Source organism: Anguilla anguilla, chromosome 8, assembly GCF_013347855.1.
Source record: "Anguilla anguilla isolate fAngAng1 chromosome 8, fAngAng1.pri, whole genome shotgun sequence".
Classification (NCBI taxonomy): domain Eukaryota; kingdom Metazoa; phylum Chordata; class Actinopteri; order Anguilliformes; family Anguillidae; genus Anguilla; species Anguilla anguilla.
This window is the reverse complement of record NC_049208.1, coordinates 55,121,663-55,139,073: the sequence shown is the minus strand read 5'-3', so window position 1 is coordinate 55,139,073 and position 17,411 is coordinate 55,121,663. Positions and strand designations below refer to the sequence as shown.

The 17,411-nt window shown below is 45.3% G+C and overlaps 3 protein-coding genes across 8 annotated transcripts in view; 2 read left to right on the top strand and 1 right to left on the bottom strand.

Annotated features, from left to right (window-relative positions):
- LOC118233369 (inactive phospholipase C-like protein 2) overlaps positions 1 to 746 on the bottom strand; it is a 28,551-nt gene extending 27,805 nt beyond the window's left edge. For both annotated transcript variants that reach the window (XM_035429027.1, XM_035429028.1), the window contains exon 1: positions 525 to 746. The gene's annotated coding sequence lies outside the window, so the exon portion shown is untranslated. The remainder of the gene's footprint in view (positions 1 to 524) is intronic.
- Positions 747 to 8,319: 7,573 nt separating this feature from the next.
- dazl (deleted in azoospermia-like) lies at positions 8,320 to 12,179 on the top strand. Of its 3 annotated transcripts, none has more exons than XM_035429099.1 (10): positions 8,320 to 8,504; positions 9,464 to 9,586; positions 9,663 to 9,754; positions 9,912 to 9,963; positions 10,094 to 10,160; positions 10,701 to 10,840; positions 10,971 to 11,051; positions 11,164 to 11,214; positions 11,581 to 11,631; positions 12,141 to 12,179. In XM_035429099.1, exons 1-9 carry the CDS (start codon positions 8,502 to 8,504, stop codon positions 11,623 to 11,625), a joined length of 654 nt encoding a protein of 217 aa, XP_035284990.1. In that variant the 5' UTR covers positions 8,320 to 8,501; the 3' UTR covers positions 11,626 to 11,631; positions 12,141 to 12,179. The 3 variants fall into 3 exon arrangements, with proteins under 3 accessions (XP_035284990.1, XP_035284989.1, XP_035284991.1); XM_035429098.1 differs by lacking the exon at positions 8,320 to 8,504 and adding an exon at positions 8,823 to 8,996; XM_035429100.1 differs by lacking the exon at positions 8,320 to 8,504 and adding an exon at positions 9,117 to 9,137.
- A 4,207-nt stretch (positions 12,180 to 16,386) lies between these two features.
- Positions 16,387 to 17,411, top strand: part of rftn1a (raftlin, lipid raft linker 1a) — a 30,015-nt gene continuing 28,990 nt past the window's right edge. The window contains exon 1 of one of the 3 annotated variants that reach the window (XM_035429054.1): positions 16,387 to 16,509. The gene's annotated coding sequence lies outside the window, so the exon portion shown is untranslated. Of the gene's footprint in view, positions 16,510 to 17,204 lie in introns of those variants that run through there. The other 2 variants (XM_035429051.1, XM_035429053.1) reach the window with 2 other exon arrangements.

Sequence of the window (17,411 nt, the reverse complement as noted above, 5' to 3'; positions counted from 1 at the left end):
AGTATGAAGCCACATCTGTAGGCTACCCCGCTATTTGCTTTCTATTTGACTGTTTCCAAAGTAGGAAGTCACTTGTCAAGCAGCAACTGTCACTAGCAAGTTAGCAGGCAGTTAAAAAACAATGGCTGGTATCTATAGTTATTATTAGCAGCGAAATTAAAAGCAATGGCGATTTTCATACACGCATGGAGTAATCTATAAATCAATACACATTATTCGAGCTAGCGATTTTAGCGTAGATCTAGTTCACCAACATAAGATTCTTCAGAACACTCGCAATTTACTACCTGCACAATCAGCTAACAAACCAGCCCTCTAACGTTACTATGAGCTGCCTTCAGAGTCAATCAGTGACGTTTCATGGGAATCCCTGTTTTCAGATCAATATTTAAAATTTAAGCATTAAACCAACTTATATTTTCAAACTTAAAATGTCACCATCTTAGTGGATTGCACGTCTGTTTTGCAACAAGAAACCTAGGACCCTGACTTATTATTCAAATCGGCAGAGATCAAATACTCACCAGCGCACCCGTCTCTACGCGCTGGAAGTTTTGTCTCTGCACGCTGGATATTTCAGCTCCTGGGGCGAGAAAGGGCACATCTTTCGGACTCGATCGACGGGCTACTGTACAAAGGTCGGCGCCCTCTCTTGTTCACAATAGCCAGGGGTGATGCCCGTTTCTGTTTCACACAACGTGACTCAGGCGCATCGCACTACTTCCTCGAACTGACTCCAAGAGCGCTGTTTGCGCGCGGCTCCTGTCGGCCGACTCGGAACGCCCTGCCCGTCAGTCAAACACTATAGTTGGCGCCCATTGGAGAAATGCTAATATCTTCCGCCTCCGTTCTGAGGAAACGCCCCCTCCAGTTTGTTGTCCCCAGTAAAAGCTCCACCCTCTAAACTGAAAAACATGTCAGTTAAGCACGACTTTGAGACATAATTGGTGGCATTATGCAAAGTGCCAGCCCTCAGCTGTTACACAGTCACGCCCATTCAGAAGGTGTGAACAGAACTGGCCGTGATGTGCCGAGGAAATTCAATAAAGAGGACTAGAAATTAAATGTTCATTTGCCCTCTTCGCAATAATTTGTAATAATAACCGAGTGCCCCCGCTTAATTTTTAAATATTGCTTTTCTCCAGCGTTGATAATTGCCCTCTCTACATTTATTATTTTTTGCCCTAGTTGCCATTCATTAATGTGTCTACCCTGCTTGCTTAAAGATGGATTTTTCACTTAAAGATCAATTAGCTGCAAACTGACCTTCCTGCAATAGCCCTAACGGTTAAATTAATGTTTAATGGAATTTAAAGTAGCCCAGTTTTTCTTAAGCTGGCGGGACAGGATGGCACCAGAACATTGCTATGAAGAGTAGCTTGTGCCTTTGACGCGCGAAAGGAATGAAGTCGGTTGGGATCTAACCGCGATTAGAAATAGGCTCGATAGAAAACCAAAACAAATATTTGAACACTTTTTGCAGATAACCTTTTTGACCTAGCTTAAATTCTTCAAGAGAACGAAACGGTGATGATGACACTCCCAACAAATAGGTGACGTTTGGTTTCCCACTGTCCTCCTTGGGGAATAGGATATTTTGCATTAACCTATTGAGTTTAGCGCAAGTTTTCTAAAGCGAAATTCGCCCTGTGATTGGCAATGTGATAGGCATTGTTTTATTTCTGACTGTTCGGTGGAAGCGTGTCTTTTTATGACAGAGGTAAATAATAGAGATCACCTACTGTTTCCATGGGCAACAGATTTCCCCGTGCTTTTTAAAGGATATCCTCTGGGAGTTCCAACACATTCAAATTTTTTATTGCTCTGTTAAAGTTTAATCAACGCTGAATTTTTAACTTTCTAGAAATACAAAAGAATGGGAAGACTTAATATATGAAGATTTTATTCGACTTGTTAAGGCCTGTTTTTAATTTCGACCGCAGTTTTTGGTTTTCGGTTCCTCTGTTTGGTTTAGTCCAGCGATGTCACTTGGAAGAGGTTCAAATTAACCTCCTGCCCGCTCAATGGAAATGACATCTCTGCGTTTAATTGGAAAATAGCCATTGGCAAGGCTGTAGTTATTAGCCTACTTTCTGCTTCGTGCTGCAACCTGGGAATTAGTCTGCCAGAAAAACGCGTTTCAATAAGCAAAACAAGTCAAATGTCTGCAGCCAACACACTGACAGGGACTTTCTGCACACAAGAAAAACAAACATTTATTTGGCCCCTTTTTTTAAAAAATCGCCCACGTTGCCCAGTTGTCCCAGTCAGCTCGTTTTCTTCCCTATCTACTCATTATCATTATATGTTTGGTAAATAAAATGGTGTTGCTTTAACTTCCCTCTTTTAGCACTTAATTTACAGAAGAATAGTGTTTGCGCTGCACATTTTGTGTAAAGCAAAGTTTGCAATTCTCAGACTTTTGGAGGTTTGAAGGCAGGTTGTGTAGATCCCTGCGCATGATCATTTTTTTACCAAACTTCATCACGCACAGGAAGGGTCCTGCTCCCCGGGGTAACACCACGACGTCTACCTCGTACTTCCCCAATTCTTGAGGGCTGTTGTCAATACTTCGTTTTGGTGCATTCCACCACCTAAATTATTAATTTAAGACATTTATTGGTTAAGGAGCCCACACACCACACAGGGGGCGACATAGCTCAGGAGGTAAGAGCGGTTGTCTGGCAGTCGGAGGGTTGCCGGTTCGATCCCCCGCCCTGGGCGTGTCAAAGTGTCCCTGAGCAAGACACCTAACCCCTAACTGCTCAGGTGAATGAGAGGCACCAATTGTAAAGAGCTTTGGATTAAAGCGCTATATAAATGCAGTCCATTTACACCTGGTTTCCAATGTTACACCTGTCTGATGATTGAAGGGAAACCACAAAAACTTTCAGATGTGACACCCCTGGTCAAACATTACATGCAAGGAGTAAACAGGCCTGCAGGGGGCAGCAAAGCTGTCAAAGGTGTCAGTCAAGAGACAGGCTACCTGTTAGCCCTTCTGCAAGAATCAAACCAAATCAATTTTGTTTGTATTGCGCTGTTTACAGGACAGAAGTCACAAGCTACACACATTACAGAGTAGCAGAAAAAGAGCAAAAACCAGGCCTAAACCCCCAAAAAGCAACCACAAAAAAACTCCCCAGTGGGGAGAAAAACCTTCAAACAGTGGTGAGAAAAAAAACTCCCTGATGGAAAGAAATCTCGAGAGGAACCCGGCTATAGAGGGGGAGCCCATCCTCCACTGGCCAGCCTGGTGTAAAGTAGCGGTAGAATTTATGTAAATAAAAACAAAGAAAATGGTTGAGCAGGTCTTAGTTGAGGTAATAAACTAGCAGGAAAAGCAGGAGGTCCAAATGAAGGGAAGTATAGTGCTGTTTAGAGGGGTGGGGTGATACATCTGGATACATCTGGAGCTTCAGGCTGTGTCAGGGCATGAACCGGGGGTGAGGGACAGGGCTGGAGCGATCCTGGGAGCTTAGGGCGAGGGTGGGGCAGGAGTAGTCCATGAGGGAGGGGCTGGGGCAGTCTGTGAGGGGGGGGCAGGAGCCCCAGGGAAAAAGAAACAGAAGATGAGGTTAGGCGCTATAAAGATTGTCAACACACAGAGTAAATGTAGCCACTGTGCCAAAACCCTAGAATAAACACTTGCTCCATCCAGTGATAATATAATCTTCAACCAGCAGTGTATAACCTATGATGACTAAGACAGCCACTACTGAGAGCCCTCCTGCTGGAGCCCAAACTCCATTTCAATTTATGTTCTAACCCAGCAGTGGCTAATTCTGACCATGCATTCATGAGACCAGGCTAAGCTACCTTTCTTCCTCCGTGCCATAGCCCAGAACAGTGAGCTGGGCTGATAAACTGAGAGTCTACTATTTATCTGTTTATCTGACTATTTATCAGGATTGTAGGACTATAGGAATGGCTAACTATTAGACTGACTAAAGAGGTAAGTTTTAAGCCTACACTTAGAGAATGTGTCTGAAGCACGCACATATGTAGGGAGATTGTTCCATAAAACAGGAGCTCTATGAGAGAAGGCTCTACCACCCATTGCAATTTTAGATGTGCCTGGAATTTTGACATAATCAGCATCTTGAGAACAAAGTCATCTTGGAGGAGAGTAAGGAATTAGTAATTCACTAAAATATTCTGGAGCCAGACCGTTTAAAGCTTTATAAGTTAACAGCAGAATCATAAATTCTAAATTTGACAGGCAGCCAATGAAAAGATTTGAGCACTGGACAAATATATTTCCATTTCTTAGTTCTAGTAAGAACTCTAGGCAGCTGCGTTCTGTACAAGTTGGAGACGTTTCAGGGCCAAATTGGTGCCACCAGAGACTGGACAATAAAAACCTTACAGTAATCAAACCGAGAGTACACAAATGCATGAACCATTTTTTCAGCATCCTGGGGGGACAACATCTTCCTTAATTTAGATATGTCCTTTAGGTGGAAGAAGGCCACTTGTATGATATTATTAATGTGGGCCTGAAAGGAGAGATCTGAATCAAAAGTTACACCAAGTTTTTTAACAACTGCTTTGGAGGAGACAGAGAAGCCATTTATTTTTAAGCTGTAGGAATTTGTCTGTGAGAGATTTCGGGACGTCCTCCCTACCGCGAGAAAGCTCCAAGCAACCATTATGACAAGCTGAACACGTGCAGAAAAGTACTCAACACATCCCGAGGGTGACCAACACAAGATCTTCTCACCTGCAGTGTTAATTTAGAAGTGATAATGAGTCCCTGTTTGCAGCTGTATCAGGTAATATTAGGCGAGCTGGATTGTGGAGGGGATGAAAAGATATAATGTGTACTGAGGTCTGGAGAACCTTGGTCCCAACATCATAAGGGGAATTTTGAAACGTTTATGAATGTGTTGAAAGGGACAAGAACATGGGACTCCGTGTGCTTTAAACAGAGAACCTTTCTGAGATAAAAAGGCTTTGGTGATTTAGTGGCTCTGCATTAAACCGTTTGATTCCACGTTGAACCGTTCTCTTTGAATTCAGCTCAAACGATCTTTAACTGACGTATTCCATCGGGAAGCGTAGAGATTCTGGGTTTCTGAAGCAGGTGTTGCTGCTATTCAGATTCTAATTTTCGTGAATAAATTTAAGTCTTTGGTGGTTCTCATTTTTAGTTCGCCGCGTCTATTTCTGAAGGCGACAATCTGGGTGAGGGCGACATCTGCTGGTGACACGGTACCACCGCAAATGTGTTCCCAGAGACCGTAAATTTGACTAAACAGAAGGGACATTCTATCTAGATTTAAATAAAACATCTTCGAATTATAATTTCACTGATGTTCGAGACTATAATCACTGTGATTTTTAGATTATTTTTTAAAATGAAAAACACATAACCCCCCCCCCCCCCCCCCCCCCCAAAAAAAAAACACTCTCTACATTTCCTCCCAAAGAATTACCTGTTGACGGTGTGTTACGTCGCTCTCATTAACTGCCATTGGAATGTAGGTGATTTATGAATCTCTGCCCTTTTTCTTTGTGCGCTAACCGTAAGTCGCTCTGGATAAGAGTGTGAATTAAATGCCTAATATGTAAATGTTAAATGTTCTGTATGTTGAGACCCTTGTCCGGTTGATTTCCTTCCAAAAATGTCTCTAAAACTAAACCTTTCGGTGGAGCTACTTTTAGAATAAATCACACAGTGGAACTATCAACTGTCAACTGTCAGTAGGCTATTAATTTTGAATCTTGCACATTATTTCACATTATTTCCCAATTTCTTCGGGAAATGTCTACAAGGTTTTTTGGCGGAATACCAGGCGTTTTTATATTTCTACTTGTAGTAGCCTAATACGCTTCATCCCCATCCTATGGGAACGCGTACAATCCACAAATGGTCAGAGAGGCGGGCGAAGTGAATATTAAATCTGTATTTCATGCGCACAGCTGCACTGTTACTAAATGACCACAAGAGGGGGTATCAAGCTTGTTTTTCAGGAATTCTCCCTGTACCGCACCCTGCACGTTGTCCAACATTCATACCACCGAAAACAAGCAGCTGCTGTTTGTTGCTTGGGGTCAACGGCAGAGGCAACCCAATTGAGCACATAAATCATTTACCCCGACGGGAACATTTCGGTTGATGACATTGATGGATTATCCTTTCAAGCAAACGGATGGAAATGAGCCGGATTTGCTCTAGTTATGCTTCGCTAATGAAGCCCGCCGCTGTTGTCTTTTGTTAAATACAGCGCGCGCATCAGTTAAGTCGCTGAGGGGGACACCATCCCACGGTGTCGACTAGAAATCTCATGTTCTGATCAGTCAGAAATTTCCAAGCAGTCGTGTTCCGCACGTGAGTGGGACCTCCGGGGTGCGCGTGCCATTAATCATACCACAGAATCTCTTGATGTGCCCTCGTGCAAGCGTGTATTCGGCGCCTGACCCACTTAAACGTTGTACATATTGACATCTGAAAGCCTTTTAAAAAATAATGACAGAGGCCTTCACTGATTGACTCGATTAGACGTTCTCTTAAAGCACAGTGAACCTAACAGGCGGTTTATGTGCAATATGATGCTGTAGCAGCTAACTTTCAGCACCCAAAACAATCTGTTAGGTCTGTATCGATACCTTGCACAGAGCCCATACATCAGGAAATATAGGTGACTGCATAGGGCCCCGGTGTGGTGTCTTTTAAAATTTATTTATTTTTATTGTTTATTATTTAGGGGCCCATTTTTGGAACCTCGCCTAGTGGCCCAAACTCATGGGCTTGAATTATCAGGCTTTGAATGATGAAAGTATGTGAGTCAGAGACCAGGCACTCACAGTCGCACACAGGCGGCCACAATCTTGTTCCTTTCACTGAGAGATATGCCCCTCCTCCAAATTGTGCTAGCTCCCTTCTGTAGCACTGTGTGGCCAGTGGGGTGTAAAATAGTCACTGACTCTCCTGTAGTACTGTGTGGTCTTTAGGTTGTCAAATAGTCACTGGCTTTCCTGTAGCACTGTGTGGCCTTCAGGTTGTTAAATAGTCACTGGCTTTCCTGTAGCACTGTGTGGCCAGTAGGGTGTAAAATAGTCACAGTCTCTCCTGTAGTACTGTGTGGCCTGTAGGGTGTAGAATAGTCACAGGCTCTCCTGTAGTACTGTGTGGCCTGTAGGGTGTAGAATAGTCACAGGCTCTCCTGTAGTACTGTGTGGCCTGTAGGGTGTAAAATAGTCACTGGCTCTCCTGTAGTACTGTGTGGCCTGTAAGGTGTAAAATAGTCACTAGATTTGACATAGTAAACCAAGAGCATGTATGTGCATACTAACATTTACTGAACTACCATTAACATTTATGCACACAGGGTTTAGAACAAACAGTACAAACGCCTTGTGAGAGAGCAAGAGACACCTGCCATGCCTATATCCCCAAACGCCATGGGAACATTCTTTTTATGAGAATATAGCACATTAAAATATTTCTTATTGCATCAATTCAGTCTTAAGAATAGACTAAGAATGGATTCAGCACACTTCGTCCTAAATGCCTCTTTTATTTCCATCCGACATTCCACAATTCCGGGCATGGCCGCAAACCTCCGTGGACTACATTAACTTAGAAGTAAACAGAGTCCAGTCTGCACTGGAAAACAGACTAAACACAAATGAATCAAAAAAGTAAACAGTCAGGTTTCCTGTAAATGAAGACGATATTGATTCGGCAGGCGGAATAATGGGCCTGACGGTCGGTGCTGGCCGAATGCGTTTCCTTTTGAGTTAATCAGCTTTTCGTCCTTTGCATGTGGGCTACTAGAACGAGACACAAAGGGCCGCGAATTGATTGATTCAGTGCGAAATATGAAATATCATTCAATCGTTTTCTTTAATGCAGCGCGCATTTGGAAAATCTCGTTGACATGAGCAATAATGCTATTTCTACAACACTGAGTGCTATTGAACCATTTTCGCACCAACTAGGTACTTTATTGACACTTGCTTTTTCTTGGATCAATGCCTTGCCAAAAGCAAACGACCCTTGCTGGGGTTGTTGGTATTGATGTAAGCAAGAATCAACTCGTTCGAGAAATCTTTAAAGATCCTTAAACTACGAATTCGTTAGGCAGGCTGCCCCAAGGTACGATTTTGACTTTTTTTCGATCCAGAGAGTTCACACTCGGGGCATTGGCGCTATAGAGGAGGAGTGATAAAGTCTAAAGTCTTCAGTTACCAAAAGGGATGGTACATTAGTGCACCTAAAGTCGTTTAAACACAATTATATTTTTTATAGAATATCTGTTCAGTGTATTTGTTATTTTATAAATGTAAAATATCGCCGCCAGTTGAAACTGTCTAACCGCGAACACCCCCATTTGGTAGCCGGGTTGGATTTTTCCAATTAGGCTGAAAAAGCCGCAGGAGGCCGCGTTCCGGATCCTAGTGCCGGGTGGAGCCTCAAGCGTTTCCCGCGGAAAGAGTTTTATGTGTGGCAAAGAGCGATTAATTTATTCAACTATTTTTAAACTGTTTTAGAAATGGTGAGTCCCTATATTTTCATACGTGGAATAAAATACGAAGGATCACGTGTTAAAAATGTAGATATTATATTACAATTTGGTGTTTGGCCAGCGAACTTATTTAACATTTCGCTAATTAGGTCAAATGGCGATTTGTCTGCCATTTTCCCCGTGTTGGAAAAGATCACTACTTGCACTCTGGGCGAGAAAACGAGTTATTTCTTTTCAAATGCCGATTGGTTTTACCGAAGAATGATACTGTATTAAATGGCGATTATGGAGTTGCAACCCCTCCCTCCTCTCACAGGTGGGGAAGGGGAATATCTGGCCTACTTGTTCGCTAGATATGTGGCTGGTTGTGTAAGCATCGAGCGGACAGCTTAGCACACTGGCTAGCAGGATAAACTAGCTGAAAGGCTGATTTGGCATAGTGTGATGTAGTTAACGCTTGTTGGCTTGCTAGCTAACGCTAGCTAATGACCTGCTATGGGGTCGGAGTTGGAAACGAGCCAGGTAAAATTTCGGTTCTATTTCTGGAGGGTTGTGGCACACCCAAACCTGGCTTGCAGAGGCCCACTAGCTCTCCTCTCGGTATGGGTTGAGCTATGGCGACGACGTTTCATCGAAGACGAAATTCAGAGTTGAACCTGCGTGGTATTTAACGTGATTTTTAAAATGCGAGCCTTCTGTTTTAAGTTATGTGCACCCTCCAGTCGGGGCTTTGATACGGCTAACGTTGGCCACATTTACATTTTGGCTCTAGTGTTAATGTAGACTGGATAATACTCTCGATTTGTTGGCTAGCTCGGCAAATGCGGCCATTTAGCTGTTGGCCACACTGACTCTTGGAGCTCTGATTTAAGTTGAATATTATGCTAAATATCTTGCTACAGATGGCTAGTGGGCATGTAGGTTGTACAAACCAAACGGACTATTTGCAGTGTTCATTTTTTATTTATTATATATCTTTTCTGATGCAGGAGATTCAGAAGCAAAAGAACGGATGTCAGATGTCAAATGCATTGAAACTGTCGAATGGATTCATTTTACCCGAAGGCAAAATGACGCCGAACACGCTCTTCGTCGGTGGCTTCGACATGAAGGTGGGTTTTTTGTTTTTGTTCTTTCTTTTGTTCTTTTCAGGTAAGATTTTCCCGACCGTCTCTCTCGCTCTTGCAGGTGGATGAGAACGAAATCAAGGACTTCTTTGCTACGTACGGCCTGGTTAAGGAGGTGAAGATTATCACATACCGCGGGGGGATATGCAAAGGGTCAGTCTCCGATCTCCCGCGCCCCTGTAAAATAAATTTATCTTTAAAAAGCCGTAATAAGCGTTGTTCAGAGGACGATCGTAATGTTACGGAGGTTAATTCTGGTAGCCAGTTCTGTGTGGTGAAAGAGGTTGATCCAGTTCCCTCCTCCTTCCAGATATGGATTTGTGTCTTTCAATGAAGATGTGGACATTCAGACAATCATTGAAGTAAGTAGACCCGCCCTCCCTTGTTAATTGGGGAGAGACCCAGAGCAGTAAGAGCTCTGAAATATAGCAGGTGGGTGATTCGATGGATGGGTCCATTTTTGTAACGGATTGACCTTTGACCTCTCGGCAGCAACAGCTGAGTTTTAAAGGGAGGAAACTGAAGCTCGGTCCAGCCATTATGAAGGAGCGCAGCGCACGTGAGTCTGTCCATCTCTTTCTCTGTCTGTCTCACTTTGTCTGTGTCTCTGTCTCTCTCTCTCTGTCTGTCCATCTCTTTCTCTGTCTGTCTCACTTTGTCTGTGTCTCTGTCTCTCTCTCTCTCTGTCTGTCTGTCTCTTTCTCTAAATTGCCTGGGGGTTGCGCTGACAGGTGTTTCCGAGAATTTGTTTTTACCGAGCAGCTTTAAAATAAGTGAATTCTAATCACCTTTTAAAAGAAAATGACATGCAAGTAGGAAGAAAGGAAATATGTTGTTTTTTTATTGCGGGTTCATGCAGTGTCCTAAAATTACTGCATGAGTAAGGCTGGGCGTAATCGTCAGGGAAAATATTGGCCAACAAATAATAATAGTCACAGCAAATTCAGCGCCGCAAATTCAGCGCCTGTCCTGTCCTTCCCTGTCTGAAGACGAGATCTGAGGAAGTAGGTCTTGGGGCACTGGGTGCACCAGACCTGTGTGCGTGCGTGCGTGCGTGCGTGCGTGCGTGCGTGCGTGTCAAGCTTGTTTTCTCCTGCAGGCTCGATCCAGTCCCAGCTGGTAGGCCCCGCCCCCTGGGTGGGCCCAACCCAGTACATGTACTGCAGCTGCTGCCCCCCACCAGCAGGGGGTTCCCCCCCATCCTCCACCCTGCTGAATGGAGGTGTGCAGTACATACAGGTAGGCCCCCTGCAGTCACGCTCTGGTGCACCTGAATGGGGATGACCTTCAGAATGTTTGAGGAAATACCTGATTTCCTGTTGGTCTGTTTGGTGATGACCCTTTACTCTACCCCCCCCCCCCCCCCCAGCCTTACTCCTACTCCAGCATCCCCAGTGTCTTCATCCCGCAGATGCCCATGAGCTACTCACAGGCTGCCTACACCTACCAGGTAAGCCCTGCCCCACCTGCGCCAGGTAAACCTCACCTGCGTCAGGTACTGTGCCCTGCTATACCTACACCCTATAGCTCACCTGTAAATAATACCTCTCTCTCTCTCTCAGTACGCTTCCCCTCACTGGTCAGGAGAACAGAGGACACGGCTCGTCAATCAGGTCAGGTGTCCCCGCCCTCCATGTGACGACATTTGCCTGGGGGAGGAGTTAGCAGCACACTGGCTGTAAATACAGGGGTCCAGCTGCAGCCCTGAGCTCTCAGCCTGTGTGCTGTTGGCCCTTAGAGGGCGCTGTTGCTCTGTGTGTTGGTGTGTGCGTGAGTGTGTGTTGGTGTGTGCTGTGGTGGTGTGTTGGTGTGTGCGTGCGTGCGTACGTGTGTGAGGTGGTGTGTGTGTTGGTGTGTGTGTGTGCTGTGGTGGTTTGTGAGTGTGTGCAGTGGGTGTGTGTGTGTGTGTGCTGTGGTGGTGTGTGTGTGTGTGTGTGTGTGTGTGTGTGTTAAGCTGACTGACTCTCTTTGGTTTGCAGAACTTTGTGGACTGTGGGGTGCAGACGCTGCTCACTCTCCTGTAGCTGCCTGTAAGTGGTGCTCCTCTCTTTGCCCAAACCTCATACATCACCATCCCGGGGCGCTGCAGTTGGAGCCAAAATGGCTGCATGCTGAGCCGGCCCATTCAGCCTTACTGACTGTGAGCACTCGCAGGACACACGTGACTAAATGGAGATCTCTACAAGGACACCAGTGATCAGAACACGCACGCGCACACACACACACACACATACACACACACATACACACACACACACACCCACACACAGACACACAGACACACACACACACAGACACGCACACATACACATACACACACTCACAGACACACACACACACACACACACGTGTGCTGTTCGCCATTAGAGGGCGCTGTTGCTCTGTGTGTTGGGTGAAGCTCTTTGGTGTTTGACTCAAATGTGTGTGTGTTTGTGTGTGTTCGTACGCATGCGCGCGCGCGTGTGTGTGTGTATGTATGTGTGTGTGTGTTTGTACGCATACGCGCGCGCGCGCGTGTGTGTGTGTGTTGCTCTTGCAGGGTGGTGTTAAGCAGCAGCGGCTCGAGAGCACACGTCCTGAAGAAGAGAAGCTGAGACTTTGTGCAGCGGGACCTTCCGGGTCCACTCAGAACATTTTAAAGCCGTGGGCAGGAAGTGGGGGAGGGTGGACACAGGAAGTCCCCCGATCTCCACAGGAAGTGCCCCAATCTCCACAGGAAGTGCCCTGGACTACACATGGAACCCTGGACCTCTACCTGGTCCGACTCTTTTAAAAAGCGCTTGACGTTAAACCATCTCAGGGGGTAAATGATGATGATAATAATAATAATTAAAAAACAAAAAAAAAAGTTTGATTTCTCATCTCCCTCTGTGGATTTATGGTGGGAGTTCATTTTCCTTTGATTAATTTCCTCCTGTGCCAGAAAGCCTTTTAAAGAAAGCTCACCTGTGGTATTTATTTTGATTTATATTTTGTGTGTGATTATTTTAAATGTTTTTTCACCTGAGTGCCCTCTGCTTCGTTTGTTGTGCATGAGCTAGCAGCCAGTAACAAAGCTCTTGCTGTGTTTTTGCATCGTTAGTTCTGTGCTTTCTTTTGTGTATTAATTGGGAATCCAGTCTTTAGTAAGTTTACCCCAGTAAAAAAATCAAATGTGTGAAGTGATGTGGGCTACTTTTACTAATGTTCTTAGTCTTGGGTTTGAGGCGCAAGGCCCTGTGCACCTGTGTGTGAATCTGTTGGGTAAATACTAACAAGTAACCGTCCAAAGAGGCTTTGGTTTGGAGCGCACGTTCTATTTAACTGATATCACTGAAAATGTCATTAATTTTGTGGCAGATTTTATTTATTTTTATCTTTAAGGTGGTGACCGACGGAGCAGGAAGATTCTTCCTGTTCTGGAGCGTAGATCACTGAAGTTCTCACTGTTTTTGTTCGTTTTTTTTTATTTTTATTTTTTTTTTACGGGGTTTGGTTTTGCACGCCTCACAGAGATTATGAGCCGTTGTACCCAAAGTCCAATCATTGCACCGGTGTCACTGGCAGTGGCTTTTCCTGTGTCCTAGTGAGAAGGACGCAATACTACAGCGTTTCACTTTTGTTCACTTTTTCTTTTATTTAAAAACAAAAAACAAACCAAACAGTTTTGGCTTGCACCATCTGTTCCGTTTGAAAAGGTTTTGTTTGGTTTTGTTCACATGTTGAAGTTGCACTTAAAAGCTGTTCACTTTTTCAGAGTTGTTTAAACGAGGTGTGATGTGTCACTTTGGGGACTGTTCAGTCGGGGGTCTTTGGGTTTATTTTTGTATTTTTGTGTACGGGAGAAAAGCTTTTGTGAGTTGAAGTTGAAGTTAAAGCTTTAGGTGCAGCCTTAGCGTTTCCTCTGTTCTCGTCCTGGACTTGCAGCGCTCTTTCTCCACGGTGGCGTTGCCGTGGGGTCCGCTGGCTGACCGCGGTGCTCACCTGAGAACACGCGCTAAACCGCCTTTTCCTTTTTTTTGCTAGATGTGCATATTCTTCTGCTGCAATTTGGCTGCAGATTTTCATTTCTCGGAAGCCCAGAATCCCGCCTCCCCCGTGCTGTGGCACTGTGGGTGCTGTGAGTGCGAGGCGGGGGGCGGGATCGGGCGAGGCTTGATTGACAGCCAGATTTCGGCGTGTCTGATTTGAAGAGAGCAGAGAGCAGGTAATCACTTGAGTTTTTGAGGTTTGGTTTTGTTTTTGTTGTGGTGTTACCAGTGAATAACGGTTGAAGTTTGTGTTTCTGGTGTTCTGTTTGTTGCTTTTTTTGTTTGTTTGTTTGTTTAATAAGAAATAAAGTTTGTTTGCACAGCTGCCATGTTTGTTTTTTGTCTTCGTTTTTGATGTCTCGTTTCTAAGGTTACGGGACTTACTTGGGGGGTGTGTGGTGCAGGGATTGGGCCCAGGTTGTGCAGTCGCTTCACCCCTAAGGGTGTGTTGTGCTTCTCGGGGCTTATTTTCAGGACCTCGTGCTCATTACAATGGCGTATTTCAGTGGTGTCAAACTCGTGCCATGGAGGGCCGTGTGTATGCAGGTTTTCATTCCAGCCTCAGATCTTGATTATATAATTAGTTAAATTATTTGCTGAATTAGGGATGCAGGTTTGTGCACAATGGTGACCCGACGTCTATGGTGACCCGCATTGTCTAAATAAAATTTTTCTTATATTCTGTTCTTCAATGCAGTTAAACGCATATGGCTGAATGAGTAATTGGACTCAATTAAGGCAGCATTAATTGGTTGGAATGAAAACCTGCATACACACGGCCCTCCATGGCACGAGTTTGACACCACTGGTCTACGCGTTGCACGTTTCCAAAAGCAAAACATTCACAAAGGATGCACTCGTGTTTCCTTGCTCAAGTGTCCTTCAGGAGCCTCCTAACAGCAGAGCGCCCCCCCCCCCTGTCCTGAGAAGCTGTTTAAGCCTCATTACGTTGGAATCCTCAGGTCAGAGTCAGGCCTGTTCGTTCCTGTCTGGGAGGGTTCCCCCTTCACTAAATGACGTTCACATTAATCGCAGGTGGAGTGCTTGCTTTGAGCTCCTGAAGCTCGCGTGTGTGTGTACTATAGTGAGATGCATATTGTATGAGAGTCAGATTAAGAGTATCCATTATTCAGTATTGTCTGTCTGTGAGGAGCTAGACATCCCTCGGGCTCAGAGTTCCACACGGAACCTTACCTCCCCACACACACACACCTCACGACAAACCAACTCCACGAAGCCCCAAAGCTACACACACGCACACCGCACAACAAACCAACTCCACAAAGCCTCAAAGCTACACACACACACACCTCACGACAAACCAACTCCACAAAGCCTCAAAGCTACACACACACACACCGCACGACAAACCAACTCCACAAAGCCCCACAGCTACACACATACACACCGCACAACAAACCAACTCCACAAAACCTCAAAGCTACACACACACACACCGCACGACAAACCAACTCCACAAAGCCTCAAAGCTACACACACACACACGCCTCACAACAGACCAACTCACAAAGCCCCAAAGCTACACACACACACACACCGCACAACAGACCAACTCCACAAAACCTCAAAGCTACACACACACACACCGCACAACAAACCAACTCCACGAAGCCCCAAAGCTACACACACACACACCGCACAACAGACCAGCCAGCCCCATGCACCTGAAACACACATGTATATACACACCACTTGCCTCCTAACAGACGTACACTGACTCATCCCTTTCACGCACGTACACGGCCACATACTGTATCTTAATCTCTTACATTATGGACCAGAGCTGTGACCTTACAGTTATCTGAAACTATGGAATATGAAACTACGAAAGAAATGTAAGTAAGGCATGAACATGGGGGGAGGGGTTAAAGCTGATCTTCTGGCTGGTGGCTGATGGGATACGAGGACCTTTCCTTGGAGGACTGAACGTGTGATAGCAGGTCTTTTTACCTTCAGTCCTGTCCCATCTTGTGCCACTGCCAGCTAATCTGCGTTTGCTTCGTCACGATTCGGTTTCTGCAGGGAATGTTTCTCGGTCTCGATGCCTGGGCTATGTGAGACTTCAGAGCCAGCTGCTGGGAATGCTGATTCAGGCTCGTTTTCTGGGCCTGATGGTGCCCTTTTTGGCTTCTGGGTCTTGAGCATTTCATGGACTTATGTGACCTCCTTAAATACTGAATAATTATAGTAATAATAATAATAATAATAATAATAATAATAATAAATGTTTCGATCAGTTGGCTTTGCCTGTCTCCTGCCAAAGGGATTGCACTGAAATATAATATGTCTGCATTTATATAAAATATGTTTTATGTATTATATATTATAATTAGCATTGTTGGTTCACTTTATTTTTAAATGTTTTATTTAATTATTTTTTACTATTTTATTATTTTTATTCATTTCTTTCCAGGAGCATAAGCACCCATCCTGATCATTTTAAGAAGTGCATTATGCTGTTTTAGGGAGGTCATTATGTTTTTTTAGGAAGTGCATTGCTTTTTAGGAAGTGCATTGTGTTATTTTAGGGAGAGCATTATGTTATTTTAGGAAATGGGGTTTGGATGGCCTCTGCCAGGGCCCATGTCTGACAGGAGCGCTCCAGTCAGCCTGTTTCTGTGGCTGGTGGGTGATATCAGGGCCGTTTCTCTGGCACAGAGCAGAAAATTAATTTCCTCATTATGTGCAGAGAGACTGAGGAGTACAGACGGCTTCTTTGTTGAAGTGTTTCATTGATATACTTAATTAAACCCTTTCTCCACCAGCGCCTCCCCTAACACTTTGCTGGCGTGACTGATGCCTCTGCCAGAGCTTGATGCTGTTTGTATTCCGGGTTTAAAATGCTCATCTAACAGTGGCGGACAGCTTGAGAGAAAGGTAGGAACTGTGGCTTGTATACGACGGTTGGTATTATTCTGTGGAGTATATTACATTATATTGGAGTGCGTTTGTGTCTCTGTCCTTCTGCCTGTTACTGACAGCTCTGCATCAGGAGGCCTGACAGCATCAAATCATTCCCCTGTCTCCTTCTCCTTCTCTTCTTCTCTCACTTTCCCTCTCTTCATCTCTCCCTTTCCCTTTTTGTACATCTCTCCATCTCCTACCCTCCCTTCCTCTCCCTCTTCTCTCTTTTCACCTCATTTTCTCTGTCTCTTCCTCTCTTTCTCTCCTTTTTCCTTTCTTTTTCTCTATTCCTTTATCTCTCCCTCTCTTTCCCCCCCTTTCTCTCCCTCTCATCCTCTTTTCTCTTCCTCTGTCTCTCCTTCCTTTGCTCCCTCCCACCCTCCCTTGCCCCTGGGCTGGGCAGCAGGTCTGTAAGGAGCGCAGGGCGGGGGGCACGGAGAGGGAGGGAGGGGGCAGTACAGTATGTGGCTTCTCTGTATGATTTTGAGTGCAGCTCTGTGGATCCACTCTCTCTGCTTTCCTCTCCATCTCCTCTCTCCCTCCCTCTCTCCTTCCTTCCCTCCCTCCCTTCTTCCATTCCCTCCAATGGGATCCTCAGTCCGTCTGCTGGAGGAGGAGTGGAGGAGAGAAGGAGAGAGAGAGAGAGAGAGAGAGGGGTACAGGAGAGAGAGAGAGGCAGAGATCAGCAGACGGCTCAGTGAGAGGATGTGGGGCAGCTACCGGCAGCGTCCTGAGAGTCCGACCTAAACAACAGGAGCAGCCGGAGGAGGTGCAGGTGGAGGAGGAGGGAGGGGGAGCCTTTCTTACCGGCTCGCTGAGGAGGGAGGGAGGGGGGCGGGGGTGGACCCGTGGGTGAGGGGGCAGGCTGCCCGAAG